Raw genomic sequence first — 19,236 nt, 5'->3', positions numbered from 1 at the left:
AGATGGGTCATGGGAAAGTTTCTCATAGTAGTCCGAGTCACTGAGTAGTCTAAACCCCTCATGATTGTACCGGTGTCTGTCCATGATAACCACCCCACCTCCTTTGTCAGCATTTCTTATAATAATGTCCTTACTGGTTTTAAGTGAATGGAGCGCTAATTTTTCAGCAGGTAACAAATTAGAAAAAATTTTAAAACAGGGGAGATCGCAGTTCCTTAAGTATAAGTTGTTGAAATATCTCAACATGTGGGCCCTTGTGGTGGACAGGGTAAAAATTACTTGAGCTAGTTTTGGGGTTGACATGTGCATATGGGTCAGGGTCAACCACAGGGGGTTCCGGGCAAGATTTCTTGTTAGTTTCAATCAGAAAGTGCCGTTGAACCGTTATTTTTCTAAAAAAATCATTTAGATCAAGGTAAAGGTTAAAAGTGTTTAAAGGTGCATCAGGGCAAAATGATCACCCCCGTTCAAGGAGTGATTTTTCAGAGTCAGAGAGTATGTGATCTGATAGGTTAAATATATTGGATTCTTCTTTTCTGCCTCCTAGGTCAATATTGATTTTTTTTTTTTTTTTATAATTTTTGGGTTTGGTATTAGTTTTACCACTCCCTCTACATCCTTGCCTTCTCTTTTCCATTTTATTTTTGACGAGTGGCCTGGAGCCAACTGAAAGAAATGGGTGATCGTGTTTTAATTTTTATTTATATTCTTCCTCAATGTAACCGATGAGGTAGATGGATCCTGAGTTAATAGAGAGGATTTCAGTGGAAGGGAGATTGTATTGATACAGGGAAGGTCCACCAGTGGACCAGTAACTTCTACTGTCTCGACAATCGGTAGTGGGGGAATAGATGTGCTTAAAGTTGATGGAAGGGCAAAGAAAGATACAGAACTGGTGGATGATTGGGAAGAGGGAAAGTCATCATGAATGGTAAGCTGAGGGATTCCCCCAAGATCATCAATCATGGGACCTTGTTCATTGTTGTAAACATCTTGAAAAATACGGGAGGGTCAATGTTAATGGCTGAGTCCTGAATATAGTCAATATTATGGATGTCCTCCGGTATTAAGCCCATAGCGGCAACCAGGGTGGATAAAAATCAATGGTTTTTTTTAAAAAAATAAAAAAAAAAATCGGATTTTTTTTATTTAAATCGGATTTTTTTTATTTTAATCGGATTATTTTCAATAAACTGCTTTTTGAGGAAAATATTTTACCATCCAAAGGTTCTTCCATCATGAGATAAAGCTGAGTTGTTTAACTCCGTAGAATAAAGGCTGTATATGTGTAACATTCACAATGCCATGCTCTTCCAGAGGTTTCTGTAGGATTAGTGGGCAGTTTCTCTCCTATATTATCACAGACGCTCGCTTTACTTACGCAGTTCTCAAAACTGAATTTGACTCCGCAGAGGTCCCAGCCTCTTCTTCACGGCAAAAATGTTACAACATGAACAGAGTTGAGAAAAAGACCTTAATCCTATTGTTCTACAAACCTATGAATACAGAATCAACCCCTTCAGTGCCAAGTCCAAGAAGTTAGACAATATGTTTCTGATTGTTTGGAGTGGAATAGATCTGCACAACACAAGAAGAATGTGAATCTAAGTGTGAGGAGGAGGAAGGGCAAGCAGACAAGAAAATGAAAGTGAAACTTTGAGCACAATACTGCAGCATAGCCACAGACAGACAAGTCTGGATCTGTTTGTGTGTACGATCTGAGGTTTATTACATTCTTTCCTTATAATGGCAGCAGGCCGTAAAAGAGACCCAGTTTGGGAATATTTTAATGAAGCTCCTTCGCCTATCGGTAAGGCAGGCATGCGTGCAAAATGCAAACGATGCAACAAAGAGATGCAAGGCCTGGTGGCGCGAATGAGGCAACATCAAGAGAAGTGCGGTGATGAAGATGACCAAAGAAACACTTCTGAACAGGCAGGATCTTCAGGTTGGTAAACATTTTTATTGAATCCTATTTCTAAAGACTGAACTGTCATGTGTGAGAAAAATTATATTTCTTATTATTACTGCATGTTACTGTCATTTGGTACAGTTATGAAGAAAAACAAATATTCCTTTTGGGGCAGGGGCAGTGATGTGTTGTGTACAATAAGCAGAAATTGTATAAACAATAAAATAACAGCATTGACTTTGTTTAGGGGAATTCATGGATTCTGGAAACTATCCACCTCCAAGATCACCATCATCCTGTTCTACAGTTTCAGAGTTATCCATCCAGGATAGTGCTTCATTAGCAGCAGCAGCAGCAGCATCATCATCAGACACCCACAGCCACATATCACCATCACCCAAAAGGAAGAAAAAACCTTTACCTCCTGGAACCACCATAGATAGGTTGTGATAAGAACTAGCAGATTAGAAAAAGAGTTGATTGATGAAAAAATTGCCCAGTTTATTTATGCAACGAACTCTTCTTTCCGTCTGACTGAGAACCCACATTTCATTAATATGGTTCAGTCACTGAGACCAGGATACAGTCCACCCAGCAGAGCTGATGTTGCAGGGAAACTGCTGGATCAAGTGTATGACAGAGAAATGGAGCAATGTGCAACAGCTCTGGAGGGTAAAATTGTTAACCTAAGTATTGATGGGTGGAGTAATGTCCACAATGATCCTATTGTATGTGCTTGTATAACAACAGAAGAAGGTAAAGTCTTCCTTGCACAAACAACTGATACGTCAGGAAATGCACACACAGCAGAATAATTACAAGAAGTGGCAGTAAAAGCTATAACGACATGTGAACAAAAATTCAAATGTCTAGTACGCAGTTTGGTCACTGACAATGCTGCAAACGTATCCAAGATGAGAAGAGATTTAGAAGAGCAGGGAGGGAATACAAAGCTGCTAATAACATATGGTTGCAGTGCTCATTTGCTGCACCTCTTAGCCAAAGACTTAAGTGTTCCAGAAATAAAGGCTAACGTTGTTGAAATTGCTAAATACTTCCGTAATAATCATTTTGCTGCAGCAGCTCTGAAAAGGATGGGTGGAACCAAGCTAACGCTCCCACAAGATGTTAGATGGAGCTCTGTGGTGGACTGTTTTGAGCAGTATATCAAAAACTGGCCTATTCTGATGACACTTTGTGAAGAAAATCGAGATAAAATAGATGGCACTGTCACGGCCAAAATCCTCAACATTGGGCTTAAGAGAAATGTTGAACATATGCTGAGCTTCCTGAAACCCATCTCTCAAGCTTTAAACAAAATACAGAAAAAAGGAGATTTTTGTGTACTCACCGTAAAATCTCTTTCTCTTAGCCTTTAATTGGGGGACACAGAACCGTGGGTGTTATGCTGCTGTCCACTAGGAGGCGACACTATGCATAATCTGAAAAAGATTAACTTTGGCTCCTCCTCTGCAGTATACACCCCTGGACGGCGTCAGCCTTCTCCAGTTTTGTGCCAAAGCATAAGGAGGAACGTAATCAAATAACATAACCATGCCTGTAAGAAGGCTACTATGTACGAGCTCAAAGAACAATATGAGAACTCAACAGTAAACAACGGCCCGTAAGGGCAACAGGGTGGGAGCTGTGTCCCCCAATTAAAGGCTAAAAGAAAGAGATTTTACGGTGAGTACACAAAAATCTCCTTTACTCTGTCGCCTAATTGGGGGACACAGAACCGTGGGACGTCCCAAAGCAGTCCCTGGGTGGGAAGCAGTGGACGAATATTGTGTTGACAGTTCCCTAGACTTGGGGTACTGCCGCCTGCAGAACCAGTCTACCCAGGCTCGCATCCGCTGAGGACTGGGTATGAACACTGTAGTGTTTCGTAAACGTGTGTAGGCTAGTCCAAGTGGCCGCCTTACACACTTGTTGTGCCGAAGCCTGATGCCGAATGGCCCAGGAGGCTCCTACTGCCCGTGTAGAGTGTGCCGTGATACCGGCCGGAAGAGGGGAACTGTTAAGTCGGTAGGCCTCATGTATGGTGGACTTGATCCACCTGGCAAGGGTAGCCTTGGAAGCCGGCAGCCCCTTGCGACTACCTTCCGGGAGAATGAAGAGGGAATCTGATTTCCGGAAAGGTGCAGTCCTGGACACGTAAATCCGCAATGCTCTGACGAGGTCAAGCGTATGCAGAGCCTTCTCCACTCTATGAACCGGAACCGGGCAAAGGGATGGCAGTGAATCTCCTCATTGAGGTGAAAGTTGGACACAACCTTCGGAAGGAAGGATGGTACCGTGCGGAGAACCACCTTGTCCTGGTGAAAGGCTAGGAAAGGCCGTCTGCAGGAAAGTGCTGACAATTCCGACACTCTGCGTAACGAGGTGATCGCCACTAGAAAAACCACTTTCTGAGACAGAATGGAGAGTGGAACTCCTCTAAGAGGTTCGAAGGGTGGAGCTTGCAATGCTGTCAGGACCAGATTGAGGTCCCACGTATCCAGCGGACGTTTGTAGGGAGGAACCAATCGGGAAACTCCCTGGATGAAAGTCCTTACTTGCGGTTTAATAGCAATGCGCTTTTGAAAAAGGACTGAAAGCGCCGACACCTGACTCTTAAGTGAACTTAGGGATAGCTTGGCATCTAGGCCCGATTGAAGAAAACCTAGTACCTTCGGGAGGGAATAAGGGAGTGGGACTTGTCCATGAGATTCGCACCAAGAAAAGAAAGCTCTCCAGGTACGATAATAGAGCTTGGCGGAGGCCGGCTTCCTTGCCCTGATCATAGTTGCAATGACTGCCGGTGAAAAACCTGCCTGGGTTAGAATCCAGGTTTCAAGGGCCATGCCGTCAAATTGAGAGCCCCTGAATTCTGGTGGAAGAACGGACCTTGAGACAGAAGGTCGTGACGGTCGGGTAGACGCCAGGGGGCGTCTGCTGTAAGTTGGACGATGTCGGCGTACCATGTACGTCTGGGCCAGTCTGGCGCGATGAGGATGGTCGGAACTCCCTCTTGCTTGATCTTCCTCACGACCCTGGCGATTAGAGGGAGGGGTGGAAAAATGTACAGGAGTCGGAACTGGGACCAATCCTGGACCAGGGCATCCGCTCCGAGCGACAGCGGGTCGTGTGTCCTGGCCATGAAATTGGGGACCTTGGTATTGAGATGGGATGCCATTAGGTCCACCTCCGGGGTTCCCCAGCGTTGACAGATCTGGCAAAAAATCTTGGGATGGAGAGACCACTCCCCCGAGTCCATTCCTTGCCTGCTGAGGAAGTCGGCTTCCCAGTTTTCTACACCCGGAATGTGTACCGCAGAAAGTACCGATCTCGTGTCTTCCGCCCAGTGGAGGATATGAGCCACTTCTCTCATCGCCTGGGCGCTGCGGGTCCCGCCTTGGTGGTTCACGTATGCCACAGCCGTGGCATTGTCCGACTGTATCCGTATGTGCGAGGCTGCAAGCAAGTGATGAAAGGCTCTCAGTGCCAAGAGAATGGCCCTGATTTCCAGAACATTGATGGGCAATGTCACTTCCCTCGGTGACCACTTGCCCTGTGATGTAGGTGCACCGCCCCCCAGCCTGTCAGGCTTGCATCGGTAGTCAGGATCTTCCATTGTCCTGAGAGGAATGGCTTCCCTCGTGTAAGCGAGGTTGGTTTGAGCCACCAATGCAGGGACCTCCTGGTTGATGACGTCAACCTGAACTCCCTGTCGAGGGAGAAGGGGTTCCTGTCCCAAGATCTGAGTATGGCTAGTTGAAGGACCCTGAGGTGAAACTGGGCAAATGGCACTGCCTCTATTGTGCTGCTGCCATCCGGCCGAGGACTCTCATGGCAAACCGGAGAGATCGAGGAGGACTGCGGAGTGTGCGAACTCCCAGACGGATGGCCAGTGTCTTGTCCTTGGGAAGGAGCACCAGGCCCCTGGCGGTGTCGAATACCATTCCCAGGAATGTTAGAGTCTGAGTTGGGATAGTCGACGATTTCTGTAGGTTGACTAGCCATCCCAGGCGACTCAGAGTGTCTAGTGTGATTGAGACACTGACCTCGCAGTCTTTGAAAGTGGGAGACTTGATGAGGAGGTCGTCCAGGTACGGGACGACTAGAATGCCTCTTGAGTGCAGGACGTCCATGATGGCCGCCATGACTTTGGTGAACGTTCTTGGAGCCGTGGCGAGTCCGAACGGAAGGGCGACAAACTGGTAGTGGTTTTGGTTGACCGCGAACCTGAGAAACCTTTGGTGGGCGGGAGCAATTGGTATGTGGAGATACGCATCCTGTATGTCTATGGAGGCGAGGTATTCTCCCTGGTCCATGGATGCAATGATGGACCGGAGGGACTCCATGCGGAAATGACGGACCCATACGTAATTGTTGAGCTGTTTTAGGTCCAGTATGGGTCGGACGCCGCCTCCTTTCTTGGGGACTACGAACAAATTTGAGTAGAATCCTCGGAATCTCTCGTTCGCGGGAACCAGCACCACAACTCCTGATTGAAGGAGAGAGGAAACCGCTTGGTGGAAAGCATAAGCCTTTTCTGGTGGTGTTGGAGGAATAGAAAGGAAGAACCGGTTCGGTGGAACGGAAGTGAACTCTATCTTGTATCCGGAAGACACTATTTGTAAAAACGCCCCCTTTCTGCCTCAATCCGCCCCTTCTATGACACTCCAGTGTGTCATTTTGGTCATCCGGGGGGCGGGCCGGGGGGCGGGGAAAAGGCGGCGGCTTCGGCTAGGCCGAAGCCGCGGTCTAAATTAGAGGCCTGATGCCCAGGAGGGCTCCAGAGCGGCGCGGTAGTCCGGGGGGGGGGGGGCGGATTTGTACCAGACCCCCCCAGAATGGTCGACTGGATAGCGGTGGGGGTAGCAGGGGTAGCGGTTTCTGTATGTGGGGGCCCTGAAGCGCTATGGAGCCGCTGCTGCTGCAGAGACAGGGACGCAGAGAAGCCCTGTCTCTGCTGTGCCATCCAGTCCGCACCCTCCCCCGGCCCCAACAGGATCCCTCAGCCGGCCTGGGGTCCCTGGAAGCTGCGGAATGATGCCTATTCTCCGATCCTACCTGAGGCGTCTCAACCTAATGCCCCCTGCGGGTGATTAGGGAGGGTGCGTCTGTCACCGTCAGGGGGTCTTCATCCTCGCCTCAACCTCAACCCAGACCCCTTAAAGGGGTTGGGGAAGGAGGGGGGTCTCGACCTCGAACCAGGACCCGAGGGACTGGGGAGGGAGCGACATGGGGAATAGCCACCTCGACCTCAACTGGGTACCCCTAATAGGGGACCGAGGAGGGAGCCATGCCGGGAGTCTCGCTGGAGACCCACTTTTCTTCATCTGTATTTCCGGACGAAAAAAGGAAAAAAACGGAAGAAAAAAGGTGTGCCTCCTTGCGACACTAAGCAAAAACTGGAGAAGGCTGACGCCGTCCAGGGATGTATACTGCAGAGGAGGAGCCAAAGTTAATCTTTTTCAGATTATGCATAGTGTCGCCTCCTAGTGGACAGCAGCATAACACCCACGGTTCTGTGTCCCCCAATTAGGCGACAGAGTAATAGCTGTTTTATTGCGGATGCTGTTGAAATTTGGAAGGAACTGAGTGAACACTTAAAAACAGAACTACACATGGACAGAATTAAATTACAAGCAGTAAACAAACGAATGGGACAAGCACTGACTCCAGCTCATTTTTTGGCAAATATTGTCAATATCCAATATCAGGGTCAAAACCTAAGTGCTGAGGAAGAGGAGTTAGCTATGACATGGGTATCCAGCAATCATCCATCTTTAATACCAACTATAATAAACTTCAGAGCTAAGGGGGAACCATTCAAGAAATATATGTTTGCTGAAGATATTTTAAGGAAGGTCACACCAGTAAACTGGTGGAAGTCACTTAAGCGCTTGGATTTAGAGACTGTTCAAGTAATGATTTCACTTTTAACAGCAGTAGCTTCTTCTGCAGGCGTTGAAAGAATATTCTCTTCCTTTGGACTCATTCATTCTAAATTGAGAAATCGGTTGGGACCCAATAAAGCAGGAAAGCTTGTTTTTCTTTTCCAGATTATGAATAGGAACAAAGAAGAAGATGATGATGAAGATGACGACAAGTGAGCTACAGAGGACAGCAGTATTTAAGTTTTTCATGTGTCGGCTGGGCTGACAGTCTAAGTTTCTTAAAATATATATATATTTTGTTTAGCCAAATTAGTTAACAAACATGGATGTTTGTTTAAGCAAATAACTTATGCTGTAATGTTGTTATTGTTTCAGTTGAATAAATCTATTTAAATTGTTATTAAGGTCAGGATTATTTTTCTCCTTCCTAAGTACAACAGAACAGTGGTGTCCAAATATGAATGATTAACCCATTAAACTGGGGAGAAAAAAGTAATATAAAAAGTGATTCTAAAAATCTTCATCTACTTGCATGTTAAAGTAGCAAGAACTAGTTTAGGTAGAAACTTTGATTTAAATCACTGATTTAAATCAAGCCTTACTGACTAGTGATTTAAATCGTGATTTAAATCAGTTAGATTTAAATCAAATCCACCCTGGCGGCAACCGTCAAAGGTACTACAACATCAGCGGGAGCCAAAGGACCAGAGGTAAGGACAGACACTGTGCTCAGATCGGACCCCACAACGTTTGTACACCCCTTAAGGGAATCCTTATGCCGCTGATAATACAAGTTTTGTTGTTTATTTTTAAAATTACCTTCCTTACTAATTTTAGTGGGGGCCTTAATAATATTGTGGGTAGGTGTTGGAGAATTGCTGACCACCTCGATAGTGTCTGCAATTTTGGTTTGTGTATCTATCAAAGTAGCTGCCCTGTCCCTTAAAAGTTTACCAGCCTTTTTTTTATTAAATCCTCCTCAAATTTCATGAGCTTATTATACAATTTTCCATCCAAATCCTGAAAGTCTAAAGAGGTGGAATAACCTTGCAGTCTGAGTTTCAGTGTATCAAGTTCAGAGAGTGCATTGTGTGCTAAAGACTTCCTTTTGGAAATCAATAGTTCCATTAATGTGATAGAGCATTCTAGACGTATGTTGTCCCATAAACTGGTAAACTCCGGGTCATTTAAAAAGGATGATTGCTGGGTAATCACCAACCCTTTAGGGACCAGACCCTTTGAGATATACTGTTGAAGGAAAATATCAATGTTGTTGATGATCTCCACCTTACTGAAATTCTCAAAAGATGAGAGTAATTTGACAAGGTCCTTTCTATCATCGTTGTCCAATTTAGGGTTAATTGGGGTAGAGGGCACATGTCAGGAGCGAGTCCCCAGAACATATGCAATCCTTTAAAGCCTAAAGGACTCAGACTTTAAATTAACATAATTCATGGTAAAAATATTGCAATAAAAATAATAAAAAGTAATAAACTTTCACAAATACACAAAGCCAATGGTACCACAGGTATTAAATGAGGCGTAACACCTAATATCTGATTTTAACAGAGAGGTAACAGTCCAAAAAATTTGTGACAGTCCAATAGATTTGGTCCAGCGGTGGTTAATAAATAGGGTAATCATGAGGGGTTAATCACAGAAGTGAGGTCCCAGGTTGCAGTCTTCGTTAGTTGCGGTTAGTTGGTTAGTTTCTCAGAAATATAGGGAGACAAAAGAAAAAAGAGAAAACCAATTGAACAGTACCCGGTTACAGGGTGCAGTCTTGAAAGGTGATAATAGAAGCTAACCTTTAGTGGTTATGCACATGCATAACAATGTGAAAAGCATCAGGAACACCACAGCAGAGCTCAATCCACGAAATTTATAGGACATTTAATATCCACAAACAGTGTATAATAAGAGCTTTGTTGTCGTGTCAGTCGTTGTATGGTTGTGTTCACACCATGAATGAGACAAAGGGGAGAGAAAAAAAAAAAAAAAAAAGAGCACCTTGGCCCCAGAAGGGTTAAACCTTACAATGGAGAAAACTGAGATCTGCTGGCTACTGCTTTTATGATGTTTTAATTATTTTAGTATTTTTATTCTGCAATTTTTATCATGAACAGTTTTTTATTTCTGCATTTCTTATCAGGATTGCTTTTTTATATAGGTTTTTTGATATAGGTATTTTTTATTATCTTACTTATAGTACTTTGCTTAAGTGTTTAATTGTTTATGATGCAACTAATTGTTTGTCATTTCTCGTTGGCCACTGCCCTTTTAAATATCCTGCCCCCTGTGCACTTTTACATTGCCACCTGAGGAAGACAGAATTACCTGTTGAAACGCGTTGTGGATTTAATAAAAGAAGATTGATTACTAATTTAGCCCCTGTTTTTGCGCTCCTGCTGACCGGGTTTCATCCAACTTAGCCTGTTCAATGAACGCTCCAGAGAATGAGTCGGAGCAGGGCAGAAGGAAGGGAGGACAATATCCTCATTCAAGTGACAAGTGGACACCACTTGGGAGGTAAGGAAGGAAGGAAGGCGGAGGCCGTAACACCACCTTATCCTGGTGAAGAACAAAGAAGGGGGGGGGGTGACAGGAAAGAGCCGCCAACTCTGAAACGCGTCTAATGGAGGCAATAGCCACAAGAAAAGCCACCTTCCAGGGACAGAAAAGAGATGGAGGCCTCTTCGGAGAGGTTCAAAGGGAGAATCCCTCAGGGCCTCCAGAACCAGATTGAGGTCCCAGGGGTCCACGGGAGTCCAGTACGGGGGAGCCGTATGCGCCACACCTTGCAAGAAAGTTTTGACTTGAGAACGGGTGACTAAGGACTTCTGAAAGAGGATGGAGAGGGCTGGCACCTGACCCTTTACAGAACTAAGGGCAAGGCCAGCCTCAAATCCCGCTTGGAGAAAAGACAAAAAGGACGGAAGCGACAAAGTCATTGCCAGAATGCCATTGGACTCACACCAGCGGAAATAGGCTTTCCAGGTCCGATAATAGACCCTGTTATACAACTGCTTCCTAGCCTGGATCATGGTGCGTATTACCCAATCGGAAAAGCCGGAAGCCCTCAGAACCGCAGTTTCAACAGCCACGCAGTCAAATTGAGCAACCGAGAACTCTGGTGGCAGATCGGTCCTTGTGACAGAAGATCTGGCCTGTCTGAGAGCTTCCATGGAACGTCCGCTAGAAGATTGACAATCTCTGCGAACCAAGACCTTCTGGGCCAATCCGGTGAGATCAGAATGACCGGCACCCCCTCCGCTTTGATCTTCTTCAACAACCTGGGAAGAAGGGGAAGGGGAGGAAACAGGTAGGAAAGCGCGAATTGCGACCAATGAATGGCCAGAGCATTGGCGCCCACCGCGAGAGGGTCGCGGGATCTGGAGACGAAATGTGGAACCTTCCTGTTCAGCTGGGACGCCATGAGGTCCACATCCGGAGTTCCCCATCGAAGGCAAATGTGACGGAAGACCTCCTGATGCAGGGACCACTCCCCTGCCGCGACACCCTCCCGACTCGGGAAGAAAGACGAAGCGGACGATCCAGTGACAGGACAGACTTGTCCCCCCGTGAAAGGATGGCAAGCTGAAGTGCTCTCGAGTGGAATTGCGCAAAGGGGATCACTTCCGAAGCTGCCACCATTCTGCCCAGGACCTTCACTGTTGAACATAAGGAAGCTGAAAGCTTTGCAGAGAGCGAAATCCCTGCTGGAGGGTTGCTCTCTTCTCTTCGGGGAGAAAAACCCTTGCCTGTCGGGTGTCGAACAGCATGCCCAGGAAGACAAGGCGCCGAGTCGGAACAAGGCAGGACTGTTTCCTGTTGACTATCCACCCGAACCTGGCCAGGGAGTCGAGGACGATGGACACACTTTCCTGGGCCTCACGAGAGAGACGGAGCCTTGATGAGGATGTTGTCGAGGTAAGGGATAATCACTAGGCCCCTGATCCTCAAGATGGCCATCAAAGCTGCCATGATTTTTGTGAGGACTCAGGGAGCGGTCGCGAGTCCAAACGGCAGGGAGACAAACTGGAAATGGTTCTACTGCATCACGAAACGAAGGAACCTCTGATGAGCTGGAAAAATTGGAACGTGGAGGTATGCGTCTTGGATGTCTATGGAGCACAGGAATTCCTGCGCTTCCATGAAAACAATTACAGAGCGGAGGGACTCCATCCTGAAATGTCGCAGGCGGACTCTTCTGTTTAGTAGCTTCAGATCCAGAATAGAGGAATAGGAAGAAGAGGCAGGAGGACGACAGGCTCTCCTCTGTGCTTAGACATGATGAGCCGACCCACTAATAATGCCAGAAGGTTAGGGGACAGAGAAAGATGCAGAGGAGAGTGTCAGTCTGCAGAGCAGAGCTACTCACAGTGTCCAGCCAAATGTCCTTGATGCACCAGTAGTATGCTTCCGGGCTGTTGAGGATGCTGTTGCGAAGATAGGAGCAGGTCCTGCCAGGAGAAGCCACCGTCCAGGTCCACACGCCGGAAAATGGCGACCACAGGGAGGATTCCGGAGGTGCGTTGTAGTTGGCGGAGCTAGCAGCCGAGTACTGGGAGCGGAAGTGGAGGATAGACAGGCGGGAGAATAGCCCGCCCGAAGACAGAGAATACGGGGCAGAGCTAAAGCGGCAACTAGGCCGGAATAGAAGCCGGGGCCTAAATTAGCACACGGTGACCGCCGACGGAGGGGGCAGCAGGAAGGACTCTGAAACCGGAGCTACCCGCCGGATCTTTCAAAAAAGGTAGCCCAGAGGCAGAAGGGGAGCAGGGACCAAAGTAATTGATCATGGGACCTGAGGGAAACGGCGCAAATAGCTTAGTGCTCCGGTCCCTGGATAAGGGGAAGACCCTAAGGCTGGAAAAAAGGGGGGCTACATTAAAAACACCCTAGAATAGGGTTGAGATAATACTCACCTCCTTCCTCTGTCCTGTTTCGCTATGTCCTGGAAGGAATCTAGGGAAAGAGGGAAGAGGTACCTGTCCGTCCCAGGGATGCAAGACGTCCGGAAAAACCTGTTGAAGGACGTCCAGGTCTCTTCCAGCCAACAGGCTCTGGTGGGCGAGTGGGTAGGAGATGATGGGCCAGGACCAGAGCCGGATCACCTAAGCACGTTTCTGTTCTAGGGGTATGGGTCCTGCCGAATAGACATATGAGGCTACGTGGTGGCAGTACGCGCCGTACTCATAGTCTCTGTATGGGAATACAGTAGTGACTTTTCACACTGTATCTCTGCAGGTACCTTAAAAGGAACAACGCACATTGAGGTAGAAATGGGTCTAATAAAAGACCCGTGTCCACCTCCTACTGACACTAAACTAAACTGATTAACTTAATGCCAGTCGGTGGGGTGTATATTGCAGAGGAGGAGCTAACTTTTTTATGTGCATAGTGTCAGTCTTCTAGTGGCAGCAGCATACACCCATGGTTCCTGTGTCCCCCAATGAAGCGACAGAGAAATACTAACATCACAGACTCTAGTAATGTTTTTTTTTTTTGCTGCAACAAACTTTTCCTGTGAGACATGATTGTCATGCCACTGGAACCAGAGCTTATCAGGTCCCAAGATGTCAACCAGACCAAAGACCTATAAGTCTTAAAGACAAAATGGTTGGCCCGGCAGGAGGAGTTCTGACGGGCTGGACAAGTTAGGTGACGAGCATTGGTTGGAGCAGACCGTTCCCAAGAACAGGCCTTTGCAATGAAGGCCTGGTGCAATAAAGTCAGGGTGTCTCCGTTCCATTATTGGTGAGAAGTAGCGAATAGCATCATTGCTCGGGTCTCCCCGAGCATGCTCGGGTGGTCTCTTGAGTATTTTGGTGTGCTAGGAGATTTAGGTTTTTTTCGTCTCAGCTGCATAATTTGCGACTTGTGGACAGGCTGAATACATGTGGGAATTCCCTAACAAACAGGCATTCCACACATGTATTCAAGCTGTCTAGCAGTCACAAATCATGCAGCTGAGGAAACGAAAATTAAACCTCCGAGCACGCCAAAATACTCGGCAACCACCGAAGCATGCTCGGGTAGATCCGAGCAACATGTATACTCGCTCATCACTAGTGAGAAGGACTGCAGAGGTTGAGTATAGCTCTTGGCTTTCTTCAGCAGTCCCATTAATAATGTATGCAGTGACGGTGTGCATGTGCACCCGTCGCTTTATTCCAAAGGGGCATTTTAGATATCTGCTCTTGGATCGATTGGGGTGGAAACAACCAAATTATCCTCTATTCTGTCAATGAGTTATTGTTGGGAATAACCTTTTAGAAAGAAACCTGTGGTTTCGCCAGCTCCTCTTCAACCGCTATCCTAACTCTATATAGGCCTATTCCTGGATTATAAAGAAGGTCCTTTATACATTTATTTCTAAATCTGAAAACTAAGGTTATAAATCTTACTTGTAATATGCAAGATATCCAGGACTAATCCAACGAGGAATCGATTCCCCTTGATTATTCATTGCCCAGCTCTAGTAATCAGCCCCAGAACAGCATGATTAGTATCTGCCACACAGGTGAAGTGTTCACTATGGAAGTCTCATGCAGGAGCACTACATTCTGTCTTCCTGGTCATACGGAATGAAGCCTGGTGTATGCTCCCCAGCTTCGTTAGTGGATTGCACATGCCCAGGTATGTATTAACGACACTGAAACCATACAACCATCTTCATTGTGAATGACCAGGAAGGCAGAACGTCTCGCTCACACACGATAGCTTGCCGAGACCTGATGGTGATGTAGCCTGAGTGGAGGATTTTTTTTTTAATTTGTTTATTAAGCCACAAACAGGGTATGCAATGCACAGACTTGTACATGGTATATAAAATATTGTACAGAATATACATGTTCCATATGACATAAAATACAAAACACACTATGCATACCAGTCGTATTACAGAATAAAGCAATGTCAATTAAAGCATACTGGTCTTTATGTTATTCCTCAAGTTGTAAAAAACATCTAACTTTTAAACTAAACCTATATCTACAAAAAACAACCACTATTTCGTAGCTTAGTACCCATATTTAACCATCTATTATGCGATACCTCCAATCTACAAGGTGAGGTGAGATGAATTCCATCTCTCCCAAATATTCTCGAATTTACCCGGGCAGCCTCTATTTTGATACAGCGTGCGCTCATACGGGATGATAGAGTTCACTAAATTGATCCAGAACCCAAGAGAGGGAGATGAACCTCCCATCCACCGCAGTGCCGGTACCTTCCGTGCCATAAACAGCGTCTCCCGCAAAAAGATCCCAGTATATTGATCCCATGTCTCCTCATCCCATACCCCAAATAAACAAACCAGTGGCTCAAGGGGAACGGGGACTTGCACCAGGGATGTTAATAATGATGTTACCTCCATCCAATATTGTGCAACAATAGGACACTGCCAGATCATGTGGATAAAGTCTACATCCAAAGAATGGCATCTTAAACATTCCAATGATTGGTATCGGCCCATCTTAAGGAGCCGAGTTGGAGTCAAATATGATTGATTAATAATATATAATTGTATCATCCTATTATTAACAGATGGAGATACATTGATCGGCTGAGTGGAGGATTTTAATCAAGTGAATATTGATCCAAGGCGGGACTAGTCTACTTAAATAGATAGCCCACTGGACTAGTCCTGGAAAATTTGCATACTGCAAGCCAGATTTATAACTTAATTTTTCAGACTTGGAAATAAGTATGAAGCAGAGCAAGGGTCGGAGGGTAAGCAGATTTTATTACGTTTATTTTTAGTACGTGAATGGGGTTAAAAAAAACTATTGCTAGAGAACACATTTAAAATAGTATGTGTGGGATAACGGGATTTTTTAAAAAAAAAATAGAGCATTGTATGAAGGCAAGGCAGTAAGGGTTACCAACTCATAATTATATGTACAGTAGATCACAAAGAATACACTTACCTGGCAGGATCAGTTGATAATGGTTGTAGGGAAACCTTGTAGAAATACTTTCTTCTGTCCTTTAGATTCTCTATAAGGAGAACAGGAGTTTGATTAAAAAAAATCAAATATATAAGAAAAGAGTAAAAAAATGTAGCGTGAAATAACCCCATAGCATCAGACAAGTACACATTTGCAAATTTTTATATGAATAAATGCTTAGCAATGAATATTTAAGAAAAAAAAAACAACTAAAAATTAGCAATTTTTTTTACAACTACAGCAAAAAAAGAGGAAAAAGATGTGTTGAGGTTACGTAGACAAAAAAAGAAAAAAAAAAAGGAAATTCTAAAAACAAATTTGCATGCAACATCTGACTCAGCAGGTTCCCTCCCTCCTACAACCGCATAAAAACTAACAAAACGCAAAGTAACAGAAGTGGTAGCAGCTACGGTAAAGAATTATGCAGCCGTTTTCGGATGGCTTTTCTTACTTTGATAAGCCAGTGGCTATAAAAGCTAAACTGTACTGCGTCAAAAGAAAGGTAAAGGTATTCTAACAACCCAACCATTAACCCTGACTGAGCAGGCACTGGTGTGGCTATGGAAAGCATTATTCAACTATATATATACGGTATATATATATATATATATATATATATATAAAAAAAACCTGCCATGAGGTCCGCTTGTAAGAGGCCGTAAAGCTGACTTGGACTCATTAGCCAACGATCTGTCAAACTCCGGTAATAATTGTCTTTTGATTGGTGGTTCTCCTGTATATAAAATATTACAAATATGTTAACAGTTACTGTACCAATCCAATACAACTTCCAAAAAGGAAGAAAGGGGTTGTTCTGGAATAAAGCTAACGCGAAACGCGCGTCAGGGAGCTGCACCGCTTCAGGTCATATGTCCTTTCTTATTAAGCCTCCATGCACTTTCTATTTCATTCATGCCCTTTATCTATGCCATGGTGGAAAACTTACTGGGATCTATGTTTATAGATTTGCACATGCACTTTAAGTTAACCACACTTTCCCTGCAGCACACATGGCTACAGTGACTTGGGCAAGTTAGATTTACTATTCATGCATGTCGATGTTGGGATATATCAGTTTGGTATGGTTACTTGCCCTGACATTATCTTTAGCATTTTACAGAATGCTGTAGATAAGCCCCTGATGGCGGTGCCGGCAGCTGATACTCAAAAAATGGGGTGACAGATTCTCTAACTATATATACCTTTCTGCTGTGTATACCTACTGAATCCTGTTATCTTGATATCATTGTGGGCTTAAAGCTATTTTTCTATTTTTCAATACTTATATCCCATATGGTTTGGACATATAGACAAAGGTGGCAGTCACTGGAATGTATCTCTTTTTAACTAGTTTTTATTCATGATGTGTCATAATAAAGATTGTTCATTTTATGACACTAAAATGCTTGGATGCTCATTTCTCGAAACAAGCAATTCCTAATACTCGCATGCTCGTTTCGAGTAACGAGTATAATGGGAGTCAATGGTAAATCTGAGCATTTCTCCGGCAGATGAAACAAGGAGGTCCGCGGGGCAGTGAAAACGTTGAAATGGATGGAAAAAGTGCTGAATGAAAAGAGAACAGGATGGAGAAGACCCCTGGAAGAATCTCTGACTCTCAGATCGCTGCTGAGAACAATAGTGTCACACTTTTACTCCTCTTTAAGGAGTGACAGTAAAACATTCAAAATAAAAGAGAAAATAGAATTAGACTTACCTGTAATTCGGTTTCTAGGAACCTTCCACGACAGCCAACTTGGCGGTTGTCTCCCCGCCCTAATAGGGGACAGGAACACAAAGAGGTTAAATAACCCTCCCCTTCCTGCTACCTGAGTGTTTTTTCTGAATGTACTAGCATGAACCGTTACCGCCAGTAGAACAGGAATCATCCGGTAAAGGTATTAAGTAGGGAGGGAAATTAGTGTTGTCGTGGAAGGTTCCTAGAAACCGAATTACCGGTAAGTCTAATTCTATTTTCTCTAGTCACCTTCCACGACAGCCATCTTGGAGTCATGCCAATGTTAATTTTTTTTAGGGAGGGACTACGGCTTGCAGGACACGTCTGCCGAATGTCAAATCCCTATTGAAAATCAGTCTATAGTGTTTGGTGAAGGTGTGTACAGAGGACCAGGTGGCAGCTCTGCATATCTGCTCCGAAGACGCGTTTCCTCTTGCTGCCCAGGATGTAGTGACTGATCGAGTGGAGTGGGCTTTTATCGACTCGGGAGGAGAGAGATGTCTTGAAGAATATGCCAGGGAGATGGACTGCTTGATCCAACCTTCTATCGTGTTCTTTGCCGCTTTCTTCCCTTTATTCCTTCATGAATATTGAAGGAACAGGTTCTGATCTATTCTCCAATCCCTGGTTGATTCGAGGTAATGGAGAACCACTCTGCGAACATCCAAGGTATGGAATTTTTCTTCCTTCGTATTAGAAGGATTTGGGCAAAATGAGGGCAACACGATATCCTGACTTCTATGAAAGTCTGACACCACTTTGGGCATAAAGGAGGGGTCTAGGCGCAGCACTATACTGTCCGAGTTGAGTAGGAGGTAGGGTTCCTGTACTGACAGGGCCTGTAGCTCCCCAAACTGTATAGTATGCAGCAGGACCCACTGGTTCGAGGTCGTGGCCCGCCACTGGGCGAGAAACTGAGTGAGTCGACCCCAGACCCGGAAGTCACTGTTTCTCCGGGGGCTGTTGCTGCTGGGGCACAAGGATGTTTCTTCCTTTACCCCCTTTAGGGTAGCTCCATCGACCCATCTTGCCTTTCCCTCAGAATGCCTTCTGAGAGGTCTGCTCTCTTGAGGGACGAAAAAAATCGCCTTTTGGTGGATTTCTGCTCCGGCAGTGATTTGTTTTTGTTAGAAGCCTTCTCAAGAATATCATCCAAGACAGGCCCGAACACGTGGCGCCCTTGGAAGGGGATGGCACAGAGTTTTGTCTTGGAGGTGATGTCGCCACCCCATGACTTCAGCCACAAGGCTCTCCTAGCCGAGTTTGAGAGGACTAGGGACCTTGCTGCTACCCGTACCGTTTCTCCTGAAGCATCGGCTAAATAACCTGTTGCCTTTTGGAGGATTGACAGGGAGTCTAAGATTTCATCTCTGGGGGTACCCCCTGATAGGTGGTCTTCCATCGTACGCAGCCAGAAGAACAAAGATCTGGCTACGCAGGTGGATGCAATATTTGCTTTGAGCAGGTTCATAGAAGCTTCCCAGGACTTTCTGAGGTGGCTTTCTATTTTCCGATCCATAGGATCCTTCAATTGGGAAGCATCCTCAAAGGGCAGGGACGTTTTCTTGGTAACTTTAGAGACTTGAACGTCTATCTTAGGGATCTCCCACACAGAATTGTCACCTTCTAGGGGAAACCGATTTTTTTTTAGCTCAGAGGGCACAGCGAGTGCCTTCTCGGGGAGGACCACTCCTGAGCTATTAGGTCCTGTATAACGTCATGAACCGGGAAACCCTTTCTACT

At 45.4% G+C, this 19,236-nt stretch overlaps 1 protein-coding gene across 2 annotated transcripts in view; it reads right to left on the bottom strand.

Annotated features, from left to right (window-relative positions):
* The window catches only part of BRCA2 (BRCA2 DNA repair associated), a 174,378-nt gene that overhangs the window by 58,799 nt on the left and 96,343 nt on the right, over positions 1–19,236 (bottom strand). For both annotated transcript variants that reach the window (XM_073583185.1, XM_073583186.1), the window contains exons 11-12: positions 16,390–16,488; positions 15,735–15,804 (exon numbers count right to left, since the gene is read on the bottom strand). In XM_073583185.1, the coding sequence (XP_073439286.1) occupies positions 15,735–15,804; positions 16,390–16,488 (169 nt within the window). The remainder of the gene's footprint in view (positions 1–15,734; positions 15,805–16,389; positions 16,489–19,236) is intronic.

This window comes from Dendrobates tinctorius, unplaced genomic scaffold (genome assembly GCF_039654945.1).
Source record: "Dendrobates tinctorius isolate UK_male_01 unplaced genomic scaffold, ASM3965494v1 ptg000075l, whole genome shotgun sequence".
Lineage (NCBI taxonomy): Eukaryota > Metazoa > Chordata > Amphibia > Anura > Dendrobatidae > Dendrobates > Dendrobates tinctorius.
Note: the sequence above shows the minus strand (reverse complement) of the source record. Positions and strands in the feature narration are given on the sequence as shown.